The sequence below is a fragment of the Oreochromis niloticus genome, linkage group LG23 (assembly GCF_001858045.2).
Source record: "Oreochromis niloticus isolate F11D_XX linkage group LG23, O_niloticus_UMD_NMBU, whole genome shotgun sequence".
NCBI lineage: Eukaryota > Metazoa > Chordata > Actinopteri > Cichliformes > Cichlidae > Oreochromis > Oreochromis niloticus.
In genome coordinates, this window is record NC_031986.2 from 37,772,060 (window position 1) to 37,787,416 (window position 15,357).

General features: G+C 40.5%; 2 protein-coding genes across 4 annotated transcripts; one reads left to right on the forward strand and one right to left on the reverse strand.

The window, feature by feature from the left end:
• The first annotated feature begins 732 nt into the window (after positions 1-732).
• cep135 (centrosomal protein 135) lies at positions 733-10,739 on the forward strand. 3 transcript variants are annotated; one of them, XM_005478892.4, is made up of 26 exons: positions 733-1,022; positions 1,951-2,102; positions 2,204-2,394; positions 2,518-2,685; positions 2,784-2,925; positions 3,037-3,121; positions 3,212-3,340; positions 3,438-3,653; positions 3,753-3,818; positions 3,912-4,062; positions 4,140-4,369; positions 4,462-4,617; positions 4,705-4,842; positions 4,934-5,011; positions 5,122-5,273; positions 5,985-6,100; positions 6,185-6,339; positions 7,404-7,459; positions 7,579-7,747; positions 7,847-7,957; positions 8,069-8,254; positions 8,394-8,603; positions 8,719-8,921; positions 9,005-9,109; positions 9,955-10,110; positions 10,268-10,739. In XM_005478892.4, exons 2-26 carry the CDS (start codon positions 1,990-1,992, stop codon positions 10,287-10,289), a joined length of 3,504 nt encoding a protein of 1,167 aa, XP_005478949.1. In that variant the 5' UTR covers positions 733-1,022; positions 1,951-1,989; the 3' UTR covers positions 10,290-10,739. The 3 variants fall into 3 exon arrangements, with proteins under 3 accessions (XP_005478949.1, XP_005478950.1, XP_013122441.1); XM_005478893.4 differs by having other exon boundaries at positions 8,403-8,603; XM_013266987.3 differs by lacking the exon at positions 10,268-10,739 and having other exon boundaries at positions 9,955-10,114.
• A 14-nt stretch (positions 10,740-10,753) lies between these two features.
• On the reverse strand, positions 10,754-14,668 carry chst14 (carbohydrate (N-acetylgalactosamine 4-0) sulfotransferase 14). The gene is given in 3 exon segments (XM_003439930.5): positions 10,754-12,101; positions 14,165-14,205; positions 14,208-14,668. Coding segments are annotated over 3 exon segments (1,122 nt in total). The 5' UTR covers positions 14,461-14,668; the 3' UTR covers positions 10,754-11,273.
• Positions 14,669-15,357: the final 689 nt, after the last annotated feature.

A 15,357-nucleotide genomic window follows, 5' to 3' on the forward strand; every position in this document is an offset into this window, starting at 1 on the left:
ACTTTTATACTGTTAGGCTACTTGGTTATGATAACTACAGTGTGTTTAGGAAAAACAACCCATCAATGGTACATTTTCTTTTACATTTAAGTTGGTAATAGTCACCCTCCTACTGAATACTCTAGTTAACACAGTATTAATTTAAGCAAATTTTCAACATTTGTTTTTTTTTTTATTGGTAATTTCAGTATTTATTTCCAAATTTTTGGTCAAATAAACTATTCATATTACAAAGCTATTAGATAAACCTTTGTGAGCCAAAAAAAACCCATTAAAAATATAGTATAGTAACAAGGTTAAAATTAGAGTAACCAAGTTGAACAAGTTAACAGGGCTAAACTGATATTTTACTTTTAATTGAAGATCCTGACATAAATGTGGCAAATAATACTCAGGACCACAGAAATGTTGTTTCTCAGTTTTATCAGAAAAAGATGCAAGCTGTGTGTTTTGTAAACCTCTGTGAAAGTCCAGGATAAATATAACTAAAAGAAGGAAATTACAGAAAAAACAAAAAGGTCGGCTGGGCCTATTAAACGTTTGTGCCCGGCGGTCTGTGACTGCTTTTTCAATGGTTTTCCAGTTCTTCTCTTTAGTTGTTCTCATTTCCTGTTGGGTCCTCCCCTGTTTGATTTTAGTCCCCCCTTCCCCGATCGAAAATATCTGGAAACGCCCTTGCGTTAATATTTACTGTTTGGGCTAAATAACTGTGTCGACACCACCCGTCCGCTTTCAGAACGAGCAGCGCCGGCGCACAAAACACGCAGCTCCAAATATTTCCCCTAGACTTACTTCCATGGTGACGAATCCAAACCGGAGACCATCGGCGCTCTTTTCAAACCACTTTACCGCGGAAACGTGTCAACTCAGAATTGAAGATTGTCTAACACTACCAGAAAACATATGACACGTTATAATGTGGCTCGTGCAAGTCGTTGGTCAAAGAAAATGGAAACTTACTGTCGGTGATGTAGAATTACGCTGGACGAGCTAACGTTAGCCGCTAGGAAAGCACTTCCAGGGTAAGACAAGCTGGAATCGTTCTGGGATTTAACGCTAGCTCGTTAGTTGTCAAGCGTTGCTAACTAACAGGCTACTGCAGGCGACAAAATCGCAACAAAAAAGTTACCTCACTGTTAATAAACGCATAAGGCTAATGTCTCTGATGAGCTAACATGCTTAACGTTAAACTTGCTGCTTAACGTTAGCAAACATTAAAAAGACTTGCTAACTTCTTTTAGCAATTCTATAAACTCAACACAGGCCTTATAGTCAATTATGAATAATGAACATTTTAGTAAATATCTTATGAATTTGTTTTCTTGGCTGTTCCTGCCACAGGCTAAAAATCAAAGTTGGAGTGGTCTAACTTGATTTGATACTTTATTTGGAGAGGAAACCTGGTTAAATGTGATCAATAAACCCGTCTTAACTCAGATGTGTTACAGCAAAATGTCTGCTCATGTTAAAATCATCTGGCACATTCAAAAAATGTATTATGTTAAGTTACTTATTGTTTAACGCAATAATGTTACCTCCAGAGTAGCTGGCAAACTAGAAGACAGTGATTGTATTTTTATGTTTAGCAGGAAAATTCTAAAATATTAACTGGATTTTTTTCATAGGTTGGTAATGCAGGCTCTTTGCCTTAGTTTCATGAAGATCAATTGTGCTTGCATATGTAATCACCCTGAAGGGCCCGTTTTGAAGCACAAAAGTCTCTGGAGCTTGAAATTCCTAAACACATTTTGGGAATAAACATGACCCATTTTATGAGAATGCTTCTTTGATGAGTAACATTAAAGCTTTTGGAGGGGCAAACGTGTTTTAAATCTTTTGGGGCCTGTGTCCCCTGCGTATACCCTGAAATTTACATTCATTTTTAGAACAGCAACAAACAGATGTGAGACAGTACTGCCATCCTTTTAACATCATCTTATTCGCGATTAGGCTGATAGCAGTCACCAAGGTCAATATTGGCTCCCAACCATGACCAGCAATGCAGAAAGGAAGTTTGTTAATTTGCGAAAACGTCTGGACCAGCTGGGCTACCGGCAACCACTGGGAATCGAGTCACTGCCACTTGTGGAGAAACTCTTCAGGTGTGAAACCTCTGAACCATGTGCACCATGTGTTACCCTCATTCTCTTAATATCACCATGTGGTCCAGTGTAGTTCAGCCATGTCTTTCTTTGTGTTACAGTGACTTGGTCCACACAACGGAAAGCCTGCGCAATGCCAAACTGTCAGCAGGGAAGTCTGAGAAAGAAAACCGAAACGTTGACTCTCTTCTGGAGCCATACAGGACAGAGAATGCCCGGTTGGTCAGGGAAAACAATGAGCTACACCTTGAACTTCTAAAACTGAAGGAAGAGAAAGAGCGTGTCATTAGTGGTAATAACTGCGTTATAATAAGCAAACACTGCCTCTTCAGCACAGTTTGAATCATTTTCCTCATATTCATCACCTGGATACAACAACAGCAGACAACATTTTTTTTGTCCTGTCTGGTTCCAGAGCTCAAAACCTACATCAGAAAACTGGACCATGAGACGACTGATCTGAAGTTTTTAAATAATCAGTATGTGCACAAAGTTCGCTGCCTGGAGAAGGATAGCAAGGCTAAATCTGAACGCATTCAGCAGCTTCAGGAGAAGAACCTGCAAGCTGTTGTTCAGACACCAGGTACTGACAGGGGAGGGGTAAGGCCTAAACTCTTTGTTGGTGGACTTAAAATGACATCTAGGTATATTTAATCTTGATCTCTCTCGTGCTTTTAACAGGTGGAAAAAAGCGCAGTATTCCTTTCAGACGGCAGAGAATGCAGATTGACGAGCTAGTACCTCCGTCTTCGACATCAGCTTATCCTGTGCAGCAACCTGATGATCCATATATAGCTGATCTACTGCAGCTGGCAGATGGAAGGTTTGTTTTCTTTTGTGACTGAGAGTTGTTGTAGGTTGCTTAATTAATTTGTTGATTATTAATGCTTGTATCTGCATTTATTCTGTCTGACTCACTCCAATTTTTGTGTAGAATTCAGGAGCTGCAGGAAGGTGTTGTCAAATTGAAACTAGACCTTGAAAATGCTCAAGAAGTTGCAAAACATTTAAATACTCAGGTACATTAAGTGGGTGCTTATTACATTGTGAATATTTTAAGTTGTCATAGAGATAATCAGCTATATTTTTTTAAATTGCACTTCTGTTAGGTGGAAGAGAGGGACAAAGAGATTGACCGACTGAATGGCGCACTTCATGGGGGCCGACCTCATGACATCATTTCTCTTGAAGCTCAAAACATCAGCAACGAAAAACTAATCGCCCATCTTAACCTGCAGGCAAGCTCTACAGTCACAGCATGAAAGTGGAGTAAAGAAATTTGGTTTGAATGGTTGCTTGCAGTTTAGTACAATCTCTTGATATGTTTGTGTGCAGATTGATTACTTACAGGAGACCAACAGGACGCTGGAGCAGAAAATAGACGGACTGCAGCAGAAAAAAAAGGACGCCTCCACCGAAGTAGCCAGTCTGTCTTTAAAGAACCTGGAACTGTGTGAAGAGCTGACGCACATCGACGACCTCGCAAAGCGGATGGAGATGGACAAAGAGCGCGTGCTGGAAACTGCTGACATGGAGCTACAAGAAACTAAAGTAAGCAATGTGATGATCCTGGAGTTCTTGGCTTAAAAGCATTTAGTGTAATTCAACCATTAAGAATGGACTTCAAAAAACAAACTGTTTTCTCAACAGAAAGAAATTCAAAGGCAGCAGAAAATGATCGAAGATCTGGAGGGTATTATCACAAAAACAAGAAGGGTAAGTAGTAGTATATACTATTCTAACTCTAAATTTCCTACTTTACAGTCTAATATACCTTTTGCTTAAACTGCTATAACTTATTTACTTCAGGAGCAATCTGAAAGTGACTTTGAAAAAGATCGTCTGAGAGATCAGCTGGTGGAGCTCAAAGAGCAGAATGAGAAGATGGAGGGACTCGTGAATTTCTTGGAGGATGAGAAAAACAGGCTTCAGGACAAAGTAGAGAAAATGATGGCAGCTGGTGAGCAGCAGTGGAAATACCTCAGCAGCTATATATGTATTGCAGTGTTTATATATGCACTTGATGTTATACCCTAGACAAAGAGCTGGTGCTGGAGTTGGAGGCCATGCGTACTAAATACGGTGTTTGTGGAAGGGAACGCTCTCCATCTCGTCTCGATGCATTTGTCAAGAGTCTAGAGGAGGAGAGGGATTACTATCGCAAAGAATCTGAGCGTTACAAAAGAGCCAGAGGAGCTGGCGGTGTTGACATAAGCCCTAGCCGTAGCCCAAGTAGGGGCAGGAGTCCTGGGTCCAAAGTAGTCAGGGTAAGAGTCAATAAAAAAGAAATTGGCAAATTTCTAATTGAGGTAGTTTCATTTTAAACTAATACTAAAGAACAATGACTTCAAATTTTCAGGGAGGTGCTGCAGAAGCGGAGCTGCTTCGTGTAATTCAGGAAAGAGATGAGCTGAAGGTTGCTCTCTTGGACTTTGAGAAGCACATGGAGGACATTCAAAATAATATGAAGGCCCTGAGCAATGAGAGGGATCATTTCAAAACCCTCTTTAAACAAGTAAGTTTTAGATGCTTCACATTTGCACCAATAACACATTTGAGTAAATCTTTTTGTTTTTACATGATATGATTCTGTTTCATTCAGACTCAGGATGAGCTGAAGCTGGCCCGCAGAGTAGATACGTCGAGTAATGTTGTGAAACTACAGGAGGAGATCAAACGAGCAGAAGCAAAGCTCGAGCAGATGACGACTGAAAGAGACACACTGATGGAGAGGTTAAAGGTCAGTGCACGAATACAGCCTTTAAATCTGCATGTGATTCTGATGCACCGTTACAGCTCTGCAGACACATGCTGTGCACACATATCTGCAGGTTGCACAGACTTCAGCTCTAACAGACAGACAAGGGGAAGAGAGGAGGATTCTTAACCTGGAGAATGCTGTAAAGAGTGTGAGTCGGGATATTTCATTTAATAGGTTTAGATATTTGAACCTTCCAGCACTGTCACTATCACTGTCCCGTGATTGTATGTAATGTTCATGTATATTTTTGGAGTGCAGCTGGAACGGGAAAGACTGGATCTCCAATCACAAGTATCCCTGCTAAAGGAGAGCAAGGAGGCTGCAGAGGAGGAGCTGAAGGTTCAGTCTGCTGCTATGGTCCACAATGCAGAGGAGGTCGCCCAGCAGAGGGCTGAGTCTAATGCTCTGAGGTTTGAATTGTTGGTTATATCAGCGGTGTTCACTTCCACTTCAGGATCTTTATAAAGTAACTGACTAATGGCGCCATAGTTCAGTTCTGTAAAATGCTTTTAAATATTCTATCACAAATTTATCACATTATATATTTGGTGCAGTGGAACAGTTCCCCGGAGGATACAAATGTATGTAAATCTGTGTCTAACCCTGTGAATATCTAATGTCTTAAAAAATATTCTCTTGGCGGCACTCCTGACCACTGGGGTTGGAAATTGCAGGGTTTTCTAAAGAAAACTGCTCATTAGTAACTGACTGGATCATAGCCAGATACACAGCTTTCATCATCAGTGATGATTCTTAGCATTAAACTTATAGTCCATGTTTATGTTTGCTCTGTGTGCAAGTCTAACAATGCAGATGATTTCCTGTGAGTGGTCCAAACAGAACTTCTGGGAGCTGTGTTGGAAGCTGTCCTCGTGCACAAAGATATGACCTTGATTTATGACTTTTATAGGACGGAGTAGCAACGTTTTTGTTTTTTGTTTATTTTTAATCACACCAAATACAAAAAGTCCCAAAAATGTATTAAGCTCAAAAATAGAACATATTGGTTTCTTTAGACTGCTTCCTCTGAAACATCATCATTCTTGGTGCTGCACTAAGGGATTGTTATACTCGTCACCAGTTGTTGGAGAGCTGATGGGATTTTCCCTGCCTGTCTGTAGGCTGCTGCAGGAGCAGATGGAGAAGTCACTGTCTGATACTCAGCACAGGCTATCTGTGAAGATGAATGAGCTGCATGCTTCCCATGTGCAGATAGAAAAACTTGAGGAGAGAATAGGTGAATATGTTGAAACAGTCATTAAGCTTTTTTCTTTTTCCATACAGCTGTTTCCTGTTTGCTGAATTTTAGTTTGCCTTCCAGGGGAGCTGAGTCAGCAGAGTTCCAAGCACAAAGGGGAATTAGCTGTTCTTCACAAGTCAATCTCTGCCCTGGATAAAGAAAAAGATGCTCTGCAGGATGAGGTGGATCAAAAGACTGAGAAACTGGTTGCTCTTCAGGAGGAACTATCCAACAAGGTAGTTTTTTTTTTTGTTTTTTTTTTTTTTAAACAAACAAAAAAAACGTTCAAGATTACAAACTTTTATGAAAGGATCAAATTCCATGTCTCACATGCCCATATGTACAGAAAGTTAACGAACCCTGACCTACTTTCTGTACTCGTATTTGTTCATCATTTGTCATTATTCAGATGAAATGGGAAGCTTTAAGTGCAGTGTACTGGAAGACTTCAAACTCCCAGTGTGTCATGACACACATGGGCAAATCTTAAAGGTCAAATCTCACATCTGACCTCTAATGTCCAGTTCATGTGATGGGTGTGATCGCTAGATACCGTGCCAGCTGTCTCTGTGAAAATTGCTGTCAAATAATTAACTCTTTGAGGCATGTGAGAGAACCACTTCCATAACAAAAATATTTCAAATAAAATCATGACCCTCTTTGTGCTCTACAAGAGCACTTTTCAAAACCATGTGTGCAAGAGAGAGCAACTAGAGGAGTTGAGATGCTGAGAGAAACACAAGCGTACTTGGACCTGGATGGAGAATTGTGCTTGGATGCTGTGTAAGTCAACTGTGCCTAGTATGAGTACACCAGTTCAGTGTTTTGTGGCCCAGTCTTTTGGGTCAAAAGAAGAGTTGATCTAACTAACTAGCTCTGTCTTTGTCCCTCCGGATAAACTTAATGGATTTATTATGGGAGTAGTGGGTCTGAAACTGAGACCGAATCCATGACAGAAACATTGAGTGTGTGACACAACAACCGCTTTCATAACTGCAAGCTTTCATTGCATAACTAATGGAGAGATGTGTCCACTTAGCTATTGTTTGCAAAAAACATATTATATGAACTAATCCAAGGAACAAAAAAAAACATGGATTTGTACAAAAAGATGGCTTTGGATGATGAGTTGTACTCCATGTCTTACACTGGAATTCCATGAGGAAGGAATAAATACAGTAACTAGTAACTAAATTAAACTAAACTAAACACATGAGTTTTGTATTAAGATATGCTTTACATTTGCATCTAATAAATGTTATTAAAAAATTAATGGGGCAAACTCTTGATATTTACACAGGAAAAGACCCTTGAAGATGTGAGACTCACAGTCACAAACATGGACAGCTCATTAGCGTGAGTACTGTGTTCTTGGGGTTCCATATCAGTTTTATTTCAAGTAAATGTTAGGATAAAAACCCAACGCAAGAAATAAAGTATTTGTTTTAACGAACCAATATTTTAAATTATTTCAGTCAGCTTCAAGGAGCATTAAACAGTCGAGAGAGGGAGTTGAACAGCCTCAGGAGACAGCTGGATGCGTCTCAGGAGGAGCTGGCTGGACTCAGGAGAGAGAAGGAAATTACAATCCGAGAGAACAGGAGACTGCAAGATGACCTAGCCACAATGACCAGGGAGAACCAAGTAAATAAAAAATCACAATTACTGTAATCAATGTTGAGTCTTCTGTCATGTACCAAAATAATAGAAGTGACACTAGCTACTTGCATCTTTTTTGTCCAGGCCGTACATGCAGAAATGGAAGAGTCTTTACATGAGAAGGATGAGCTCAAGTTGAGGCTCCATTCTTACATTTCTGAAGTGGCCAGAGTTGAGAAGCTGATTGCCACAAAGGCGAGAATATATCCCTTTGCTCTTGTATTTTTTGTTTGCGGCTTTACACATATTATAATTACCTGGAAGCCCTTGCAGAAGCCTTCTTCTGACAGCTGTGTTGACCCACAGGAGCAGGAGAACAGGGATTTGTTGGAGCGGTTCAGGTTGGCCCACGTTGAGATGGAGGAGCGGAACCAAAAGTTACAGCAGGCTGAAGGCCTCAGCAACTCCATCCGCCTGGAGCTGCTCTCTTCAGACACAGAACGCAGACATCTCCGAGATGCAGTCGGCCAACAGGAAAAGGAAATCCAACAGGTGAGATGTGGCACTGGAAAAAGATTACAGAGACATTTCTAGCTGCTATTCTAGGTAAACAAGTGAAATGAATGTTAATTTCAGTCTTTAAACAAATGTGTCTGAAATGCACCCTTATTCACTTTTCTGTTTCTCCAAGCACATGCAGGCGATCCAGGCTTATGAGGCGCAAGTTTCCTCGTTGGTTCGTGGGATGTCCCGATTAGAGGAAGAGCTACACAAAGCACAGGAAGAGAAGGCTGCTCTCCTCGCAGATCTGGCTTCAGTTAGGGAGCTGTGTGTCAAACTAGACTCGAGCAAGGAACTCACTGCACGTCAGGTCACCTCCAGGAGCATGGACCTCGAGCGGGTGAGGCTTGCTGTGGTGCCGACTTATTTACCGTGTTTTTTCTGGTCTTGGCAGAAAACTGTTCACATCGTGTTCTCCTTCAAACTTAATTATGATATTTGCTTTTTGTTTTTAGGTTACAGGAGAACTGGAGGATGTCCGGTCAGAGGCGGAGATTCTCAAGAAGCAGTTAGCCAGCGAGCGGCTGACTGTGCGTAACCTCGAGACGCTGCTCTCCACAAATCGGCAAAAGGAGTTTCAAACACATCTGACAGCCAGCGAACGAGAGTCAGAGCTGAAAGTGCTACGAGACAGGCTCACCTTGGCTGACAGCAAAACGTAAATAAATCCAGTTCACTATACTTGTTAAAAGAAATCTCCTTCCTAAAGAAAAAGTTGGTAACTTGTGTGTCTGTGTAAAGTGCAGAGCATGCCAGGGAGGTGTCCCAGCTCCGCGGCAAAGTCTCTCAATTGCAGACAGAGATTGACGTTCTGAAAAGGCAGCTGACCACTGAGCGCTTTGAACGGTGAGCTACATGACTGTTTGTCTTTACAGTGATGCTTATAACAGCAGTTTCTCTTTTGGGATTAATAAAGTAACCTATCAGTCTATATCTGTGGGCGTTATTGATGAATCTAAAAGAATTAATCAAAAAGAAATCAATATTTTCATTACATGAGATCGGAAATCTCAAAAGTGCCAAAAAAGAAGTATTTTTGCAGCTCTATCCATCCCATGAAACCACTTACTGGTACAGAGCAGGTGATACCAGTGTGTTGCTTTGGAAAAATTATGTCATTATTAATTTTTTGGGGAAATCACCTAATATTAACTCTGAACCAGAAATGTTTGGTTATCAAAATTTCACCCTGAGTGCACCACATCTGTCAGATTGATGCAATATTCCATCATATCACTCAGCTACTGCAGCTTCATAACATGAGTAAATATAGCTGATGTAACAGCAACCTCTACTAAATTACATTGGAGTTTTTTTTTTAGCTGTGAAAACTGGCCAGTCAAATACATTTGAAGGTGGATGAAACGATTTCTGACATTTAATTCTCCAAAACGACCTCATTCTTCATTTTTACCCCTCGGCCGTAAAAGGCTAACGGGGTATTGTCATCACCCCGTCAGGTCAGAGGTCACGTTTTCTGAAAATCTTGTGAACACGATAATTTGAATTTTTCAAATTAATCCCATAGGTGCCACAACTAGTACGCTGAGGCGGAGCATTGGTAGCCACCAGTATTTTTACACAATCATTATACAGTTTTGCTTGACCAGGTTTAGTGTAGCTACAAGAACGTGACCGCAGATACAAATATTCTGATGCTGTTTTGTTGCCTCCGCTTTCTCTCACCTCAGTGAAAGGGCAGTTCAGGAAATGCGCAGACAGGGTCTGTCGTTCTCAACCCTGCAAACCTCATCATCCCTCAGCGTCTCCAGCAGCTCTCACCACATCTCACCAGACCGCTCCATCCTCCGATCTCTTGATCACTCCACTGATAAATCATCAGACAAGTAAGCCATAAACATAACAATTTGGAAAATAAGTTGAAAGACATTTAAAATCAATATGATCTTAAGTTGAGGCTGAAAATGTTGAGGCTTGATTTATTGCCATTATTATGATTATTATCATGTGTTTAAAACCTCTCTTCCTCCCTTCTGTTTTTAGGAGTGTGAGCTTCAAGGATTGATTGGAACAAAGATTAAATGAAGGCACTGATAAGTGAATCAGAACCCACTAGAAGCTTGTGAGTGATGTCTTGAGTTTGGACATAAAAAATGAAGGACTCTGTCAACCACAGTTTAACCTGTGGAGTACCTCAGTGAAACTTTATTGTTCCGTTCAACAAAAGGGCAACCAGGGCTGAAATAAATAACGTTTGTACTAAAGGTAAAGATTGTTCTAACATTTCTAACAACTTCTTTTGAATTTGTTACTTGCACTGTAGATTAAGTATTTTCCATTGATTTAAAAACAAAAGCTTCATAAAGAAGTCCCAAAAAAATGAATGTGATTCCCACCATCTTTAACCACATGTAGCAAGTGTTCATTTTGTGTGAAGTTTTTTTGTATTATGTATATTATTGACATTTTTAACAATGCTTAAATTATTCATAAATAAAGTAATTAAAAACTGCAACAGTGTACATCAGAAAAGGTAAACTTCAGTTTTATTACATGGTAAATAATCTCAGTTACATCAAAGAGGGAGAGGAGCTGGCAACCAGAGGCTGTGATTGAGCGTTAAATAAGCTTGATATGAAACCCTTGACCATCCCAGAACATGGTGCGTGTTTTAGCCTGCTAAACCACTGAATGCTCACTAAAACCACTGAACTTTTTTTTTTCTAAGGTCTACAGTGTATAGAGAAACAAATAAAAACAGAATTTGGTCTTGCAACCATATTAATATTTCCATCGTTGTGTACTGAGCAGATATAATTACTGTAACAGTTGACATAACGTATGGTTTGGTTGACCTTTTTCTTTTGAATTTGATTTCAAGCTTTAGTGGTTCTGAAGTCAAGTCTTTCTCGTCCAATAATCAGCACTTTTAAAAGGCACGCAGACATCAAGTAAACCTGTGTAACAGCTCTGAAAATACAATTTGTTCCTTAAAAATAGTACAAATGGTTTTCTATAAAAAATAATACAACTATAAAGCATTGCTCATTTAATGCCGACAGTGTGCAGTGGTTGTGTTGGGGAGAGGGTATGTGAATAGAGAAAAGTCTAAAATGTACTTAGGCAGGAGTTCTCTCAGTAGCTTCTGTGGTAAGCCGCATAAATAATAGTGTATTGTTTCCGTGGTGACCGGCTTGTACCACGTTTGCCTCTCTGGAAAGTGAACATGAGGAGGCGCTCCAACACGCTGGAGCACAAACTCCGCGTCACTTTCCAGGTGCTCGTAGGACCCGATGAAATCATAAGAAACAGCACAAGGTTGGCATAAGTTATATATGGGCATCCAGTGCTCATTCATGCGCTCCACGTCCTCGTCTAGCAAGTAACGGACAAACTCTGCAAAAGTCACATCATCTCCTGTTATAGCTGCATCCTTAGCGCGGCCCTTTCTGTAACGCTTTATGATCTCCGCGCCGTACTTTTTCTGGTAGGACTCGATCTCGCCAAACTTGTTCCTGTACGCGGAAAGCAGGCGCTCCATGGGCTCCCGCACAAACATGAACTTGAAGTAATGCTTGAGGCGGTAGCGAATCTCTTCGGGCTTCAGAGAGGACAAGAAGACCAGGTTGCTGCGGTGGTCCATCTTGATGTTGACATCCACGTTTTCCAAGGCTCCGCTCAGGACCTTCAGAACCCTCTTCCAGTTGGAGCAGGCCACTTTGGGGACGTAGCAGTAGAGGAAGCGGTACTCGTCGTTCACGAGGACATGCTGCAGCAGCGTCTTCCTCTGCAGAGGGCTCAGCGACCACACACTGTGGGGCATGTTCTTCTGACTGCACATGGTTTTGATGGTCCGGTTACGGATCTCCTGGAGGATCTAAAAGTGAACAGAAATCAGTGACTTAAAGCTGTGTTCCATTAATTTTACACAGTAAGAACACTCACTGTGTTCATATACCACTTTGCATTTAATCATTAGTTATTATTTATCTCTGGCTCTCTTCCACTGTGAGTCTTTAGTCCTGTCTCCCTCCCCTCACTTCTGCCATGGCCACAGCTGGTCACGGCAGGTTTGTTCCTGTTAAAAGGGAGTTTTTCCTTCCCACTGTTGCCAAGCGCTTGCTCATAGAGTATCATCTGATCTGGTTTTCTCTGTATTATTGTTGGGTCTTTGCCTAGCAATATAAAGAGCCTTGAGGCAATTGTTGTTATTTGGCTCTATATAAATAAAACTGAATTTAACTGAACAAGCATCAAATAAAAAAATTAAAAAAAGAAACATTTCTCGCTGAGGTTCAAAATATCTCAGTGCTTCTGTTTTCCTTGTACTGTGTTCACACCAAACGAAAAGTGAAGGTTTTAGCCAGCTGCAGTTGGGTATGGCAAATACATGTTTGGACAAGTAGAAAATACTTTGGCGAGCCAGCCTGAAGAAATTTTGACAGTGTCTATTAGCTGATAGACTGGATTTCACTTAAGACGCCAATAATCAATATAAACAGGGAAACCTTATTGGTGCTGTTTGAGGACAGCTGGACCATTTAATTCTTTTTATATAGAGATTTGACTCTGGCTGTTTCTTGTATGTCTCCTCCTCCCATTCGTGGTTACATGTCAGTATTTGTGGGTTTCCAAAGCACTTCAGCAACTGTAAAATTGCAAATAAAGCCTCGTATATGGTGTGAACCCCCTTTAAGAGCCCTCCAGTGGTGTGAAAGTGCAACACTTTTTACTGGGTAGATGTTTTGCAGAAGAATGTCACGATTGAGTCTTTCGTTACAGACTGGCCACTTTAAACATTTTATAGATGGATGTGACTGATGAATTTACTAAGTTGTTATTATAGTTAATTTTTACTTCAATTAAAACTTGTAATTAAATAAAGTCCCATCAGTTTCCAGTTTTAGTTTCTTTAAAATAATATGGACGGTATTTGTCAAAGGCTGATTTTTTTTTTAAGAATATAAACAGTGCTTTTTCAAGACATTTGACTCAGTTGCGTGGACTTCCTGAGTGTCAGTAAATATCTGCACCAAAATCGCATGAGGCAGATAATGACACGGTCATTTCCTGTGTATTTTTCCATTTCAGTTTACTTTTGAGTGCTTAATATGATTTTTGTTTTGAGTTAAATTATTTATCCCAAAAGTTGGAAATCACTGTGTTAAAGCAGATAAAGTATGGAAAAACATCTCAGAAGGAAATGGCTCAGAAATGTAGAATATAACACTAAATGGGAAAATCTCAATAAGTCGCAATGTAATATGACAGTAAGGAGCTTAAAGTTAAAGTGAATGCCGGTATTAAGGTGGTAAACACTTTGTGCATCTGTACCTGTGACAGGGGAGCTGAAACGTGTTCAGAGCATGTCCAGTGAGTGTTACCGAGGGGTGGTCGTGTATTATTCACAGCCATTCACCAACTCCTTTTATTTCTAATTTTAGTTTAGTTTTAGTTCACTAAAGATGTTTAAATATTATTAACTGCAGTAATGTGGATAGGGGCGTAATTTCCAGGGGGGTTATGACCCCCCCAATACAACTATGAATAAATAGGCTGTTGATTTTCTTTACTCATTTCAGTTATAACCAGCAAAATAGTTGAATGTTTAATCATGTGGGAATTAACCCAGATTTATTTATTTATTTAGACAGAGATCTTGACCCCCCCAATGTTCAGCACAAAGTTACGCCCATGAATGTGGAGTGAAACTACATCTGATCAGGGGTACCATGATGTCAAAGTTGGCTGCAGGGATTCAAAGATGGTGTTTAAATCGAGCATTAACGGAAACCAACCAAAAGTCTACCTTTCAACCATTTCACTGAGGAAACTGCTCTAAGGCTCTTAAGCCTCCGGCTTATGACCGATCAGCAACTATTACGACATGCTAAAATACCCAGACGAGCTAAATCTTCATGTGGGGTTACATTCCTCTACCTGGGACTCCATGTCCGCCGCGTCTGGGCTGCGTCCCCCGCCTGCCCCCGGTGGAGGTCTAACTGCCTGCCGTTACCGCGGGGTGAAGGCGTCTCCATGCCGTTCAGCATTCCCTTCTCTATCATGAGCAGCAGGCCTCCGGATGCTACGATCACCAAGAAGGTTAACAGCGACGGCAGCACGGCTGAGCTGCGGCGGCCGGAGCTCAACTTCATCGCTGACCTGAAGTTTATAACCGAACCGCTCCGCGCTCCTCCGCTCCTCTTCATGCCGTACTCCTGCCTCCGAGGGAGCATACTTTGTGTCCGGCTTGTCTGTTTGATGCCTACCAGGTTTTCTAAGTTGCTCGCTAACTACAGTAAAAACCTACCTACCACGTACCCATTCTTAAGTTCAAAAGTGCACGAAAAGTGTTTTTGTGTTTTAATATAAGCACTTCCTGTTTTGGCTGTCAAAATAAAAAACCCTCAACCAGGGGTAAACCGGAGTTTCACTTTTTGCTTAAAAAAACGCCCTCAAAATTGCCTAACAAACCACAGAAGGTTTTATTTCTTGTTAATTTCTAACCTAATTTATTGAGGACACACTTACAACATAGATGGTAAACTCCTTGAGATTTCATAAGAGAAACAAGTGCAATTTTTAGTGTGATGATTTAAGTTTTTCCAGAGTCTTCGTCTGCATTATCTCTGAATACATGTGCATTACAAGTTATAGATCATAGGAGAAAGGCACAAAACCTTGTGTAGTTTTTTTTCCACGTAGACTTTTTGTAGTAAAACAAAAAATGTATGTTTTTTATTTATGATGCAAACTAGATTGTATGAAATTAAAAAATAAATGCGATCGTTTCTGTAAAGTGCTTTTGCTCGCTGTTTTTCAGCTGCGCAAACTCATCAAGCTAACTAGAATATAGAGTTTCAAAATAAAATCCTTTCTGCTATGTTTTAGAGAGGAGGGGGGAGCAAAGTATCCCTATGCATGCTGGTGTATGTAGTCCAGTTAGCATTTTCTGATTTTTTTATCTCAGCATTCAGACATAGCTTGGTAGATCCTCAACTAATCTATGGTCCTTAGACTCAAAACATTTTTATAATATGAATCAGCTGTGAACACAAACTGTTTATATTTCAAAACTATACATCCTGCTAGGTACTCATTACAAAGCCTAAAATGTACAGCATTCCTTGTTT